Here is a 16,319-nt window from a genome sequence, read left to right on the forward strand (position 1 = left end):
ACCTTTCAACAATGCCAGATTACAATACTACAAAGGAGTAGTAAATGGCACAAACACACATTTTCTTTGTTAATCAACTTTTCTTTTGATCTCCCTCAGTGTATCAAGTAGCAGATGGACTGCAATAGGTTCGGTCAGGAAATCTATGTCTGGGTGCTGAGATTTCTTTTGCCATCTTGATCTCCACCTTGAAATATGTCAGAAAGATCTTGCCGGTCCTGATTGCCCTTTACATTCTTTAGATACTGCAACACATTTGTTTTCCTGAGGACAGCAACAGGCTCTTCCTTCTCCATCAATCCCATCAGCAGTTGCTTCATCATTTCTAGAGACTCTTCTCTGCCAGTTCCATCAGAGAGATCGGAGAGGTCTTGGTTCTTTGGGGAGGTCCACACAATGTGTGCCTGCGGGATGTCCCTGCCCACGGCTGTGTGCACTCCTCCCATGACTTGGTGGAGCCAAATCAGTCGGTTTAACTCTTCACGGAGATTTCCTTTGTTATGCAAGAACTGGAATTCTGCCACTCCTCTCTTACTGAAATGTGAAAAAGCCAGTACTGTGCTTGAGAAGCAGAAACACATTCACAACAAAGCAAGAAAACATTTCAAGTATATTAGTTAAAGATGAGGAAACCAAGATCACTAAGGGATTGTCTCCAACCTTGTTGAACTATCTGGTGCCATCTAACTGCTTGCAAAAATAGTGTATGGTATTCCTGGGGTCTGAACCAGTGCTGACCACTTCAGATGTTTGACATCTGCATTCATTATTTTCTTTGTAGAATTGGACCGATGCAAAGTTGACAGTCCCCCAAGCCATGCAAGTCATTGTCCCACAGCTCCTCATCTGCCTTTATTTGTAATTCTTTAAGGCTGGAATCCTACAAAGACTACCTCAGAATAAGTTCCACTGAACTCAGTAGGGCTTACTTCTAAGTAGGCATATATAGGATTGGACTGTAAGGCTACAGTTCTATGCATGCTTGTTTTGGAATATGTTCCACTGAATTCAATGGAATCTGATTTTTTCATGTCTGAATTTGCACTGGTGTTTCTTATTTGCTGGGACGCAGGTGGCGCTGTGGGTTAAAGCCTCAGCGCCTAGGGCTTGCCGATCGAAAGGTCGGCGGTTCGAATCCCTGCGGCGGGGTGCGCTCCCGCTGCTCGGTACCAGCGCCTGCCAACCTAGCAGTTCGAAAGCACCTCCGGGTGCAAGTAGATAAATAGGGACCGCTTACCAGCGGGAAGGTAAACGGCGTTTCCGTGTGCGGCTCTGGCTTGCCAGAGCAGCGATGTCACGCTGGCCACGTGACCCGGAAGTGTCTCCGGACAGCGCTGGCCCCTGGCCTCTTAAGTGAGATGGGCGCACAACCCCAGAGTCTGTCAAGACTGGCCCGTACGGGCAGGGGTACCTTTACCTTTACTTTCTTATTTGCCTACCTCTTGCTAAGAAATCTTTTCATGGCTACTGTCTAGCAAATATTATATGAGTTTTCAGTGTTGGACTTTGAGTTTTGTTTCAAACTGGGAAACCTAAAATTCAGTAAAGATTAGCCACTGACAGATGCACAACTAACTTTAACCTAATATATGAAAAGACAGATTACTGTACAAGCATATTAGCATTGTCGCTGTTCACATGGCTGTTTCAGGTTCTTGCATTATAGTTTCTATCCAGTGACTTTTTTGTAGTGTAAAATGAAGGTGGCATAGCTAGCTTTTATTTACAAAACCTGTCTGTTCATTATAGTACCATGGACCAAAGAGAGCCCACTGAGGGCCATACTTGGGGAAAACTCCTATCCAGTTGTGGACAGCATGAATGGGGATAGTGCCTGACCTCCCAACATCTGTGTTTGAGGGGTAGAGTGGCATAGAGGTCAGTGCAGTGCAAACACACCACCAAATGCATCGGATTGGCTCTGCCAATGCATTTGAACCATGCCGACCTCCCCACTGCCTCACCTCTCTCCTGCCTGAAACCTTGGAGAGTGGTTAGGGCTTCGCTGGACGGACCAATGGTCTGATTCATTATAAATATGTTCCTGTGTCCTATGTTAGACATGATGATGGCAGTCACATTTCTTTATTACAGTGGTACCTCAGGTTACAGACGCTTCAGGTTACAGATGCTCCAGGTTACAGCCTCCACTAACCCAGAAGTAGTACTTCAGGTTAAGAACTTTACCTCAGGATGAGAACAGAAATTGCATGCTGATGGCAGCGGGAGGTCCCATTAGCTAAAGTGGTACTTCAGGTTAAGAACGGACCTGTGGAACGAATTAAATTCATAACCAGAGGTACCTCTGTATTTGTGTGTGTGCTCCATCTTTGTAATAAAGTGGTGGTGTACTCCCTGCTCCATAAACTGGGTTAGGAGAAAAGGGACTGGACTGACGGAGTGCAGGGGGTAAAAAAAGGGGGTCATATTTCCTGATCCATGCACCCATTTTCATGTCAAGACTACCACATACCTTGGCCTGTTTCAGACATAATAGGAAACCATGATTCCATAATGGGAAACTCCATAATGGGAAGCTCCATGAAAGAGCCTGTATGAGTCTCAAGTTTCTATGCATCTCTCTCCCATGGCCACAAGGATATTGGAAGCTTCCATTTTTAAACAAGCCGCAGTTCCTCTTTATGCCCAGGCTGGAGAGATTGTAGCAAGAGGTACTAACCTTATGACCAGCAGACCATGTGAGCCTGAGGTTCATGTGGGTTCACTCATGTGGTGAGCAACTGGTTTCCCATTATGTCTAAACCAGGCTAATATATGTGAACAGGACAGACATGTGAATAACACATGTAGCTGTCTTCATTGTTTCTTATTTTGCTATGGATTTGTGCTTTGACGTGTTAAAAGAGGTAGCTCTCTCACCCTTATCATCACTATCTAGGAATGAACAGAAGATCACTTTATGGTTTACGGAACCATCTTGGAAAGTTCTAACAACAAGAAGACTTTGCCCTTTCCCTTAGCTATCTTGTGACTTTCACTACAGGATAATCTTGTTTTTAAAAGCAGCTTCCAAATGTATCATATTTTAAAGAAAAATCATTTTAAAAATTACAAACGATGCTAAACATATGTTTGCACAGTGATCTCCTTCAGAAAAATACATTATATTGTAAAGCATTACTGCAATGTTATCATTTTGCATCCAAAAGTCAACACAGTAAAAAAAACAACCCAAAAACCCACCCAAAAGAAAGCTTATCAAAAATTTAACTAAAAAATATTCTTACGTTTCTGTTTCTTGACATGTTGCAAACCAAACAAGAAAAAAAATGGACAAAAATGTTACCATCTGTAGATATCTTTGGGACAAAAGCATCTTCTGTCCTGTAAACTATTAAACAAGATGAAATAAGATGGACATTGAAATGCAACTTGCAGCTATAACATATTCCACTTAAATAATGGATAGTAAAATTAAACCATAGTGGCAGATAGGAAGTATTGGCCTGAAATATATATATTTTTTTAAAATATTATTCTTTGCCTTTTCATATTTACTGTGACAATAAAAGCCAAACAATTCCATGGTGTATTTTATTTGTATATTAGGACACAAAAGGTTTTAATTTGAAACAGTAGGAAACCATCTTTTAAATATGTATTCCAAATATTCCTGTCATAATTATATTACTGCAATCTTCACTCAGGTTAGTATAGCCTATGAAAATCAATAGCATAATATGTATATAAAATTGTTTGCTTTTGGAGGGAACAAAACAAATATTCTGATCTGAACCAGAACTGGTTTTTTAGAAATATGTGAATACACAAAATACATCCTGAATGGCACAAGCCATTGGTTCAATTTTTCCAGTACTGTAATCACTTATTGACAGATTTTGTCAATAATATATTTGAGATATATTTGTATAGCTACATATAATCGACAATATCTTAATTAAATATTAGTTGAAAGAAAATATTTAACAGTGCAACCCTATACATGTCTACTCAGAAATAAGTTCAATGGGGCTTATATCCAGATAAGTGTATATAGAATTTAAAGCCCAACAGGTTAAAAATAGCAGTGTAATGTAGAGTACTTACTATTTCTCCTTGTACTGGAGTATGGTAAAGTTGATTTGTGGAGTCTTACTTGTTGCTAGCAGATCTCTAGTGAGCCTCCTTCTGCAATGACAGTGTGCGCCTTCCTAGCTTCTTTTATAGTTCTGTAGCTGCACTTAACAATAGGGATGAACTGCGCATCATATTCTATGACTAAGATCTTTTTCTCCTTGTATAAATGAAAGATGTGCTTCTCCCAGAGACAATCACCCTTGGACAATAAAGTTTACTATTTGGCTAGTGATTAAGACACTGGGACCTCCTGTTTTTGAAATATCTCTCATCCTGTCATTTTCATAGGATCGTAAAATCATGCTATGGAGGTTGGGATCAATAGCAAGGCTGAAGAATTGGAGACTTTTTATCACTGGGGGACTTATTCCAGCCATTACTTGCTGGATAACTTTTGATATAATTTCTGGATCAGCGCCACATGTTTAAGGTAAGAATCAGCTTGATTTTTCTAGAAGGCAGCTGGAGAAGTGGAGAACTGACCATATGAACAAGGCAAGGAGGAATCTTCCTCTTCTTGACATGTTATTGTTATATTTTGAATTGGACCAGGATTTACAATGGTGCATGGTCACAATGTGCCTTCAGTGCCAGGGCTCAGCCCACTTCATGGGATATTACTATATGCAACTAAAAATGTAGAAGCATAAATAAAACTTCTTGCTCAGTAGAAATTAAAGACATACTTCACACAGCCCACCCCAAATTTTGGGTTGATGTTTATCAGTCTTGGTTGAACTATGGCAGCCTCAATGGCAAACAAATATTCAGGATGCTCCCAGTGAATTCTCCTGCATCCACCCAGTGTCACCAACAGTAACTTGCAAACTGACCCATAATATCTCTCTGGCGTAACTGGATGGGGCTTTGCTATTATACATGCAATACTTTCCTCAGATGCTGCATAAGCAGATTTCACTGCCCATCCACAGATGAGAAATGTGTGCATATGGGGCATAGCTAGAGTCAGAAGATGCAGGACTGTGAGGGCTCACCTAAATATGGTACTTTCCCAGCGGTCCTATCTCGGCAGGCCTGCTCTTCTTTGAGCTTTTATATAAGGCAGCAACCTGCTACTCTGAACATCAGAACTGATCTTACATATGTGCCTCTCAGCCTTGCACAGAAAAAGAATTCTGCTGCCTTCATCTATTATTTAGTTTTCCTCCTTTATAGTTGTTTGTCTAGTGCAGGCATCCCCAAACTTGGCCCTCCAGATGTTTTGGGACTACAATTCCTATCATCCCTGACCACTGGTCCTGTTAGCTAGGAATGATGGGAGTTGTAGTCCCAAAAAACATATGGAGGGCCGAGTTTGGGGATGCCTGGTCTAGTAGGCTCAGAGCAGCACTTTCAGAGCTCTCCAAACCCCTCATTCCTCCCATCACAGGATTCTCTTCATAGATAAATAAATCACAGCTCTATTTCCCTTGGTTCCTGTCCCCTTGCCCCAACCTCCACTCCACTGCCAGGTAAATGAGTCTGCTTCTTTTCCCAGTACAGTACCCTTTCAGAGCAAGTTCGTGTTCCTGAAGCTTTTAGACCCACGTCAGTCTCTTCTCTGTGGTAAAGGTGAGTTTCTCTGGGTGCATCTGAGGCCTGTCCCTCCTCTGCTGGCTGCTTCCCCCCTCTATAGTCCAGTGGTGAAAGCAACAGCATATGCATGGCGCAGCCACTTGTGGTTGGCGCAAGTTCACTTCCATTTAGGCCAGAGTCAGCAGAGAGTGGACATCACCAGCAGCCACTTGCAGTATTGCCTCTCAGATTTGGATTTCCAAGACACCTTTCAAGAATTACGGAACAAATAAAATAAAACAATAGAAATGCAGAGCAAATAATATAATACCAGCAAGCCTGAACAGAGCCTGTACCTCACAACCTGGACCTTTCCTGCACAACAGGATTTCCTCTGTGCCTGCCCACTGCCCATCTACTCAATGATTCCCAAAGTGTCCAACACAGATTCTGGGAGTTTGCAGGAGCTGAAAGGTGAGGGTGAGAGGACAGGAATGCATGGTTGAAAGCCCATTTTGATAGCATATGGACACAATTGAATGCCATATATATTTTCTTTGCAGTCATATTGGTATAGCTGTTTGTGCCTCATTGCAGCTGCAGTTAAATGTAGGATTGTTTTCATGATGTTAATAACATAAAAAGTAGTAGCCAAATACCAATGTACAGACCTAACTGGTTCTGCCTTGTACCATCTGGGGCTAGAATTGTTTATTTTGAGCCATTGTGTTCATCAACTAATCACTACAGGCTTCTAGCTTTGTAACAACTCTGTTCCTGGCGTAAGAGCCATTTATTGAAAAGGTCAAAACTTGTAACCAATTAAAGATTTACATAGAAGTTGCTAAATTGGTTGCTAAACTCTTGTGATCTCTTTTTAGTTTCCAGGACACCCAAAAAGTTAACGTAAATGATGTGTCTGCCACAGCAGAGCTTTCTAGTTACGTGTTTCCAGGCTAATAAGCACTAGCCATAGCCAAGTCTAAAACATCTGATCTTTATAAGCACCTTTATGTAATTGAGGGGCAACTACCATTATCATAAGAACTATGATTCCATTTGTCTGAGCAAGTGAATGTCAGCCAGAGAAATTGAAAGATGCTCATTGAATGACAACTTAAAGCATTCTATCATAGACAAAGTGTGCTGCCATGGCTACTCAATTCCACTACCCTTGGGAAATTGCATTATAGGAAATATCTCAGCAGCTCTACTTTTAGAGAATGGGTGTTGTGTCCAGCAGCAATTTTAACTCCTGCAGTAGAAGTTATGGAAGCTTCAAACTGTGCTGGCCTTCACTGAACAATAGTTACCAGATGGTTACAAGCTGGCTTCCAGTACTGAGTTCAAGAGTATCCCAGGATTGAATAAAAGTGTCTAAAGAAGTGGAGCATATTGCAGGACAAAAAATCCATGCTAAATCCTAAACCTGCCCTCCATTTTTATCTTTGAAGACTCCATAAAGATGTGATTATATTAACTGTGGCTAAATCCACCACAGAAAAGCTGTGGAGGATTTTGAAAGCAAACTTTAAGTTGGACTGGCAGCAGCAGCTCTGGAACTTGTGTGGCTTTGAACGAGAAACTGGCCCATTATGTGTCGGCATATCAAAGTAATTAGACAATTTCTATGCTATGCACATCAACTTTATTAAATAGTTACCAAAGAACATGAGCTTTGGCTTCTGGCAATGTAAGGGAACTTGTAGCAAGATATTATGGTTTGATACAACATACATAATCAGTGATTCAGGTAATGTAGCCATGTTGGTCTGTCGTAATAAATAACAATGATGAAAGATTAAAAAAAATATATATTGAAAGATGTTCCAGTAGCACCTTAAAGACCAACTAAGTATAAGCTTTCTAGGTATGAGCTTTTATGTAATCAGTGTTTTCTTATTTTTGAAATGGTATGTATATTTCTCTAAATTGTTGATGCATTTCTTTCAAATAAATAAAATGCCTCCCTTTCTCTGCCATATGTTTTGCATTTGATGTACATTTTAATGACCAGGTGTGTACCCAAGTTTCAGTTTCCTTGGAATGAGGAACAGCGGAGACTATGGTGTCTTTAGGATCAATGGTTTATATACATATATACAACCTGGCGTGCCTGGCGTGCTCTGGTCCATGGGGTCACGAAGAGTCGGACACGACTAAACGACTAAACAATAACAAAACAACAACCTGTGGCTTAGACAGAAATCAGGCATAGTTCTGTCTTCCAGCTTCTAGCTTACATCACTCAACTCTCAATTTTCGCTTTTGTCTTTCTAACAAAGGGAGTGGGGGACCCACGTATTTGTTATCTGGCACAGAACCACTTCCTTTGTTACCTAATGGCCCATACTTAGAGAGTCATTACCTCACCAGGAACCTAACCTGGCTATTCCAGAAATTGAATCAATGCTGCCTCCAGGAATTAGAAGGAAGCTCAGGCATACAACCTACCCCACCTAACTCATAAAACTATATTAAGAGCACGTGACATGTCCAGCTTTTTACATAGCATTCATGCGAAACACAAAACTAGTTGCCTCCATATGTCTGATATCTTTATAGGCCTTGTGGCCTTCTGGGGTTTTAACCTAGAATAACTTCAGACTACTCTACAACAGAAAGCACTCCTGTGTGGGTGACAAAATAGCAGAGGAGCTATGGATTATTCAGATAGAAAACTGGGGAAACAGTTAAGACAGACAGGCTTTTAGCTCCAGAAAAGCAAACAGGTTTCTTTGTTTGTCACTAGATGGCAGACCAACAGGGTCACGCATACTACAATGCAATCTACCAAATGTAAGGATTCACAAAAGTGTACTTTTAGAAGTATAAGTCCCAAAGAGGAGGAAGAAGAGGTCACACAACAGAACACTCACATGGAAACAGGATATTTCTTTCACCACATGGCAATAAGCCTGCAGAAAGGACCCTGTGTAAGATGCTCAGGGAATACTTTTTTTTTTTTTGCCAAGCAACTGAGAGGGATTAGGACGACACACGAAAAGGGGAACCACAGCTACACACTATCACACACTGCTAGGACTATCCCATAGTGGTGCCCTACACAGGAATCAGGGTTGGAAGGTGGTGGGATTTTGACCCCCACTGAGGGAAAATGGCCTCACTCATTTTTTGCATACCTGGCCAAAAACTGTTAGATTACAGGGGTGCCAACTTGAATAAAATATTTGGGGACCTAGGTAAGCCCTTCCCCACATAATCACATGATGGGGCACACCCACACTATTTGAATGGCAATTTCCATCAACTTTGTGTGGGGTGGTGCCCCCCCAAATATTCTCGGGGGGGGGGCAAAGGGACCTCAGCCCCTAGGAGTTGGCAGGTAGCATCCCAAAACACTTTGCCCTCATCACCTCTCCGCACAACTTGCCAGCCAAGGGACTGCCTCATCTGTCACAGCAGGGGCAATAGCCATCCCACACTTGCCTTTAGGGCCTGCATCCCACCTAACCGAACACAGAATGGAGGTACCACTCGCTCCGACAGCATCCGATTCCTTGTCCTTCCTATTCTGAGGCCAGCTGAAGCCAGATCAGGTGTGGGAACGGGGTCCCTAGCTAGCAACCCCTCTAGGAACAAAGTCACAGCACAGTTGGCAAAAGTATAGCTTTTTTCGTACAGCACCTGGGATGGGCAACACCTATGCAAAGGGGAAACATAGCTCTTCGGAAACAAGCCCCACTTTGTAAATCGTTAGGAGAAAAGAATCAGAACTGCGGCCGCCTTAAATTCCCTTTTAAGGATTAATGGCGAGGTGGGTTCCCTCCACAATCCAGTACGGGTTCAGGTTAAAGCTGAAGCGAGAGATGCCGCGCTTCTAAAATAGGGACGCCCTTTAATACAAAGAGCTCATCCGGGAAATTTGAAAAGCGGTTGCGTCGAAGTGGAAATGGAGCAGTTGAGCGAAACCCCACCGGCCTTTAGTAAATACTGGGACACCTCCCGCCCCACACGTTTCCACCATAAGCCCTGAGCCTCCGTGAGACACTGTCGGCCCCGCCCCACCCATTCTCTCCCCCCTCCCCGTCCCACCTATTCTCTGGTTGCCACGGTGACAGTGGCCCGGCCTACTGGGCAATAGGAGCAGGCACTACTAAGCGAACAAGAAGCGTCAGGAAGGATCTGCTCCTTGAGGCGGAGCCGTCTCTCTGAGAAAGGGGGTAGGGCGCAAGGAACCGTCGATCACCGGAGAAGCGACGTGCAATTGGTGAGAATCCTGGTCACGTGCTAGATGGGCAGGACATATATAAACTCGGGGTGTGTAGGCGCCTTCCGCCATTTTGTCCAGTGCGACGAAGTGGGAGAGGCGGCGGAATCGAGTCTTGGCGGGAAAACGGGCGACGCAGCGATCGAGCTCGGTGGCTGAGGGGCGAGAAGCGAGGGAGACTGCGGAGCCGACCGAAAATTAATAATCATAAAACCGTGTAGCGGTTACTCGCGAGAGTCGGTCACACTCCTGGCCCGGCCGCCGGTGAGGGAGGGGCTTGGTCGGGATGGAAGGCCTCGCGGTTGCGGCAGCGGACAAAGAGCCGCCGCCATTTTGTGTGGTTGAAGTAACGTCAGGTCTCGCGCCGGGATATTGGTCCCGGGGAGGAGATGAAAGGGGAGGCGGATTGCCTGAGCGTGAGGGGCGGCGTGGTGGGTATTATATGCGCAAGCTCGAGTCGAGAATTGTGAGGGCCAGAGGCCGCCGCGATGGGCGGGAAACCGCTCAGTAGTAGGCGCGCCAGTTACCCAAGGCGTAAGAAGCCCTTTTCGTCTCCTCGTGAGCGAGGAGCCTGAGGCCCACCTCAGATCACCACAGGCTGCCTTGAGGGAGACCTGCTTTGGGGATCTGAACACAACATGCCCTTCCAAGACCAGTTGTCAACCCCTGGATGCCCTCAAATGGGGGAAAGGATCGGCAATTCCTTTCTTATATCAAGGTCTCTTAATTTTGACTTTGCTTGTGGGTTTTAAGGGCCCGGAGTATGGGTCTTCAATATAAGATGATTAATACCTTGGAACAATGGATTATATTTCTAAAGTAGATTATAAAATGGACTGAAATGTATGAATAGTTATGCGTTGTAAGTCAAATCATCTGCACCGTATTTTCAAAATCATGAGCCTGTTTCAAATACCTTATAACCCAAAAGGTTCCCTAACTAATAAATATGAACAGAAGGCAAACCAGTTTTTCCTTGCATGTCTTCCAGAGATGCATCGTGATTCGTGTCCACTGGACTGCAAGGTTTATGTAGGTAACCTTGGGAACAATGGCAACAAAACTGAATTGGAGCGAGCCTTTGGCTACTATGGACCACTACGTAGTGTGTGGGTTGCTAGGAATCCCCCTGGTTTTGCTTTCGTTGAATTTGAAGACCCACGTGATGCTGCTGATGCAGTCAGAGAACTAGATGGGAGGTAAAAATTCACTTACATTTGGGTTGAGCTTGTATGTATACTCTGATATATTAATGTAATATACTGCTTTGATTGAAAAGAAAGTTGGTCACAAATAGCCTGGCTTATGTACTTGGAGATCCAAAAGAAATAGAACTGATTTTCTGTGGGGGCTAGTTGGGTTGGGAAGTAATTCTTACTAACAGTCTGTTAAATTTGTGTGAAATGTAATCCTTTGCTTGTGTTAGAAGAGTTTATTTTGAGTACAGTTTAAACATGTTGCATATTATTCCTGAGCTTCTAGATTTTGTACAGCTATCAAATTTTGGAAACACTGGTTGTGAGCTCTTGTGGTTCTGAGTGCCCTGGTTCAAACATTTAATATTTTTTTAAAATGGAAATATGCTCCACGTTGCAGGCTCTTAATGGCTCAGTCTGTAGCTGAATTTCACTCATGTTGACTTAAAAACATTTTTATTTTGACATCTATAATAAGCCTGAAGCTGAATATGCGTTCTATATGATCAAAACAAAGTGCTGACTGCTTCTTAGGAGTGAAATACTGGTCCCCAGTCTAATTTTCAGTTAAACAAAACAAAATTAGACTGACTTGGTATGGTTTTGTGTTGAAGTTTAAACAACTAGGGAAATACAGGGGCACTAGTTGAAGTGTCTGGCTTAGTTTTATTAGGCTGTTAGAACTAACAACCCTTCCCTTTTTCTCTTAGAACTCTTTGTGGGTGTCGTGTCAGGGTGGAACTCTCCAATGGTGAAAAACGTAGTCGGAACCGTGGTCCACCTCCCTCATGGGGTAGACGTCCTCGAGATGACTATCGTAGGAGAAGTCCTCCACCTCGCCGCAGGTATTTGGGAGCAAAGAACTTGTATAGTAATGTTTGGCAGTATTACCATTTGGCATAATAGACTTTTTTAAAAATATATATATGCTTGTTTATACCTACCCAGACACAGAATTTTAAAGCATTGAATATGTGTTAGAGGGATACATTGTGTTGAACACTGACTTTTATCCTTAGGTGTCTATACCAGTTGATAGTGCCCTCTAACACGGGTTATCATCTTTCCTTCTGAAGTCTGTTCATCTTCTAGTCACTTTCTTTTTCTTCCCAGTACTCCAACTTGGGTTTTTTTTTGCTTTTCTTTACACCATTGTTGTAAACATTGCATACAACAGCTTGGCTTTTTCACCCACTTGAGATTTTTCCACTTTAGCACAATGATGCCAGGCAGGCAACTGTTTTAAAAATGCTGAAGCAATGAACAGTTGCTTAGCTAAATCTGACAATAGTAAATCTGTTGAAATATGACCAACTTTTGAGTTATGCAGGAATAAATTTCAAAATAAAGCAGGTTTTTACAAGTAATGCATTCTCTGACCCTGACAGATTGGTTGGGTGTTTATTAGTTGTACTTAAGGTCTTTATTTCTGCAAGGGCTGATTTTAGCCTGTTTCAGGTAAATGAAGTCCATACAAGATAAGAGAGTGAAATCTGTTCCCTTTCACTGTAGAACACAATAGGAGTATTTGTTAGCTAATAGATGGTTGTACTGATGGCTTGTTTTTCATTTTTTTATGCTTTTTTTGGTCCATCTATTAATAAAAATGAACCCGTTACAGAGTCACCATCATGTCTCTTCTCACCACCCTCTGAGTCTGCATTAGCCAGTCAACTAGCCCTTTCAGCGTCATGTGACCAGCGCGCCCCATTCAGCTTGGCTGGTGTCGTTTCACATGACCCAGGCATGGCCAGTCGTCAGGTTGCACCGCCCTTTGGTTCCCGAGCATGCTGTTTTCTCTCAGCCTTCTCTCCAACCTTAACCAAATCGGCAGCAGCCACCTCGACCGCCCACATATTCCCGGCCAATCAGCTCAGCTGTTTATTTACCAAATGTCTTCACAACAACTACAGCAGCAGCCTTCGGCTAACAAAAAAGCAGGAAAAATCCACAACACCCCCTTCGCCAACCAACTAAATACAACGCAACATCTGGCAAAACCTTTTCAGCAAATTCTTCTTGGCAGTCAGTCCGGCAGCCTCACCTCACCATTTCTAGCTTGTTGAAACCAAAAACTAGTAAGTTTTTCCTGCTTATACAGTTTACTGCTGGTAAAAATAAGGAGTAAGCGGCTTATAAGTAATTACTTTTTCTCAATCAAAGGCTGGCTGTGCATAATTTCGTGGTAACATACATATGTTGCTTGAATAAAACTTTTAAGGGTGTTAAGGAAACTTAATATAAGAAACTAAACTGCAGTATATTTGCATGTGAGATGGCAAACTACATTTAATTGCTAACTTGGTTCTTCCTTGCAAAAATCTGCCAACTCCTTTCACCTTTAAACTGTTTTACTAACAGTTTTCGGAACTTAAAACAATTACTTTTGGGATAAACTGGGCAAACTAAGGTTCTTAGACTAAACACACTATGACATTTTAAATTTTTACATTCACAAATATGCAGTTCTAATGGTGTTTAATGGCTTTGTCACGGTGTGCGTTAGTCTTTCACTTGATACCTTATGTCCTGTTGCGGACTTTTACCTTGCATGGGTTCCAAAATACTGGTTTATACCAATTTTGGGACTACTTGTGGGACATTAGTATAGTGTTCTAGGCAGTGGATTTAGTTGAGATGGAAGTGCTGCATTGGACAGGTTTGCTTATGACGTGGTGTTAGTTAAAGCAAACTCATGGTTGGAAGCGTGCTGATCACACTGAGTTTTTAATGCCTGAATCTTTCCATTTTGCTGGACGATGAGTGCCATGTTATTTGGCACATTCACTGGGCCCAACAGTGACTTGACAAGTTGGGAATTGCCTCGCCCCACTAATGCTGAATTGATGAAAATACTCACTTTTGTATTTTTGATTGTAGATCTCCACGAAGGAGAAGCTTCTCCCGTAGCCGCAGCAGGTAATCTATTGGTGCTGCATTTGGGTTGTCTAGATAATGGGTAGGCAAACTGAGACTCAGGGGCTGGATCCGGTCCAATCACTTTCTAAATCCGGCCCGTGGACGGTCCGGGAATCCGCATGTTTTTACATGAGTAGAATGTGTCCTTTTATTTAAAATGCACATGCGTTATTTGTGGGGCCTGCCTGGTGTTTTTACATGAGTAGAATGTGTGCTTTTATTTAAAATGCACCTGTTATTTGTGGGGCATAGGAATTTGTTCATTTAAAAAAAAAAAATCAAAATATAGTCCGCCCCCCAAAGTCTGAGGGAAAGTGGACTGGCCCCCTGCCGAAAAAGTTTGCTGACCCCTGGTCTAGATAGTGCTTATAGAATAAGGGACTCCCCACCCCCTTAAACAGATGGCACTGTGGTGCAGATGACACAGGTATGACATTTCATACCCAAAAGATAGTTTAAATTAATACACTTGAAGTGCCATAAATCTCTGACTACTTTGAAAGTGTACTTGGCCAGCATAGTTGTCAGTATTCTGTGTTAAAATGCATGTCAAATGTGTTTATTAAAGTATAGTCTAATCTGAATTCAGCTTTCAACAATTTAAAAGTTTTTTTCTGCCATCAAATGCTGTGATAAACTAAAATACCTTTTGTTTTGAATCCAGTATCAATGATGAATTACATATTATTCTAAAAAGTGCCTCATAAACTAAGACTTTCAAGCATGTTTACAAGCACTGTACTAGTTAATGCATTGATACCATGCATTACTCAAATACAAAGTAAAACCTGTGCTCATACATTAGTATGTTACAGCCATTAATTCGCAACATATTTAAAAATATGAATTTAAGCTACAAGAAAAAGGTTATTCAAGGAGTGAGATTTGAGTATGCTGTTTTTCAAGAATTGCATGAAAAATGTATTCTCTTGAAATCCTGATTATTCCTTTTATAGGTCCCTTTCTAGAGATAGAAGGAGAGAGAGATCACTGTCAAGGGAGAGAAATCACAAGCCTTCTCGTTCATTTTCCAGATCTCGTAGGTAAGAACACTTCCATAACCTTAATGTCTGAATACAGAGTTTAATTCTGTAGTGTATTTACTAGAGAAATGTCATTTTCACTAGTGCACTAATTAAAAGCCTTATAATATGTGCATTTGTCTAGTTGAAATTTCAGATGTATGTTTAGATAACGATACTGAACTGCTTCCATTGTTTGACTGAGAATCTCAATGTATATTCTATCTAGCCGTTCCAGGTCAAATGACAGGAAATAGAACTTCAGGAACAGCAGTGTACAGGAAGTCATATTAGATCTGAAGAAAGGAGTATGTGAAAGGAGTATGTACAGAACATTGTTTTCTTTTAAGACTTCATAAGCTTGGTGCATTTTTAAAATGTTTTAGCTGTCAAATTTTGTTTTTCTTGTCTCTTGTAACAGGTGACAAATGTAACAGTTGTGAATCTGTATATGGTTCTGAGCAGGTCATATGAAGTGTAATAACTTGTTGCTTTACAGTGTACCCTTAAGCATAACTTTGATTTGCATTAATGTTTAGCTAATAACCTTGCATAGACTTACCAAATAAAACCTCAAAAGCCATGCAAGTGGCAAATGTTCTTCATATAAATATTGTGTTCTGGAATCTGCAGGATCTAAACTTGAAAGGAAGTACACAACACACATGACCTTTTAATCCTGAGCATTTGCTACAATCACAAATGGGCAATCTATGCAGGGTGAGAGCAGGGTTAAAGGACAGGATAAAACCAATAGTAAGCAAAAGGGTTATGAAAGCCTTGTAGGAGCTATATGTTTTTGATACTGTTTTACAAGTTCTGATTTATACCAGTTTAGTCAGAACTACCTTCTACCATGTAAAAGTGTAGATTAAGTTTTGTATCTTTGTGTGGATCAGTACTTACTGCTGAAATGTGAACTGCCTAATCTGTTCATTATAGAGCAGACCAAAAGAACAGATGATTAGCTTAAAGGATTTGGGTGCATAAGGGTACATTGTAGATGCGAAATTTTCTTATTGTGCATAAGTTGTCATGTCACTGTAAACTCTTTGAGATCTTTGGATTAAAAGTTTGGTTACAAATCGTTCTAAGTATTTAACTTTCGTATTTTGACATACTTTCGTGCAAATATAACATTCAGATGGACTTGTGTACAGTTTAATTCAAATCTGTTATTGTGAACAATTTGAAGCCATAATCAAATTTCACTGTGTTAATATTTGGATAAAGAGCTATTCAGAGAATGTTTTATATGTAAGTAACAGATCACACATAGTTCCTTTTAAAATACCTCTTCAAATACCTAGAGGCAATTGCCTCAGTCATCGTCTATGG

At 41.6% G+C, this 16,319-nt stretch overlaps 2 protein-coding genes across 10 annotated transcripts; one reads left to right on the plus strand and one right to left on the minus strand.

Moving 5' to 3' along the window:
• Positions 1–9,862, minus strand: LOC307219324 (parathyroid hormone 4-like). Of its 9 annotated transcripts, none has more exons than XM_079982439.1 (4): positions 9,670–9,862; positions 4,069–5,881; positions 3,249–3,352; positions 1–534 (listed from the first exon to the last, which is right to left on the minus strand). In XM_079982439.1, the coding sequence occupies exons 3-4, from the start codon at positions 3,335–3,337 to the stop codon at positions 144–146; spliced, it is 480 nt and encodes a 159-aa protein (XP_079838565.1). In that variant the 5' UTR covers positions 3,338–3,352; positions 4,069–5,881; positions 9,670–9,862; the 3' UTR covers positions 1–143. The 9 variants fall into 9 exon arrangements, with proteins under 9 accessions (XP_079838565.1, XP_079838561.1, XP_079838560.1 ...); XM_079982435.1 differs by having other exon boundaries at positions 4,069–6,080; XM_079982434.1 differs by lacking the exon at positions 9,670–9,862 and adding an exon at positions 9,064–9,643 and having other exon boundaries at positions 4,069–6,080.
• Positions 9,863–9,930: 68 nt separating this feature from the next.
• Positions 9,931–16,071, plus strand: SRSF3 (serine and arginine rich splicing factor 3). Its single transcript, XM_079982431.1, has 6 exons — positions 9,931–10,108; positions 10,836–11,043; positions 11,751–11,885; positions 13,921–13,959; positions 14,916–15,002; positions 15,211–16,071. The coding sequence occupies exons 2-6, from the start codon at positions 10,838–10,840 to the stop codon at positions 15,236–15,238; spliced, it is 495 nt and encodes a 164-aa protein (XP_079838557.1). The 5' UTR covers positions 9,931–10,108; positions 10,836–10,837; the 3' UTR covers positions 15,239–16,071.
• Positions 16,072–16,319: the final 248 nt, after the last annotated feature.

The sequence above is a fragment of the Podarcis cretensis genome (assembly GCF_951804945.1).
Source record: "Podarcis cretensis genome assembly, chromosome: 6".
NCBI classification, from domain to species: domain Eukaryota; kingdom Metazoa; phylum Chordata; class Lepidosauria; order Squamata; family Lacertidae; genus Podarcis; species Podarcis cretensis.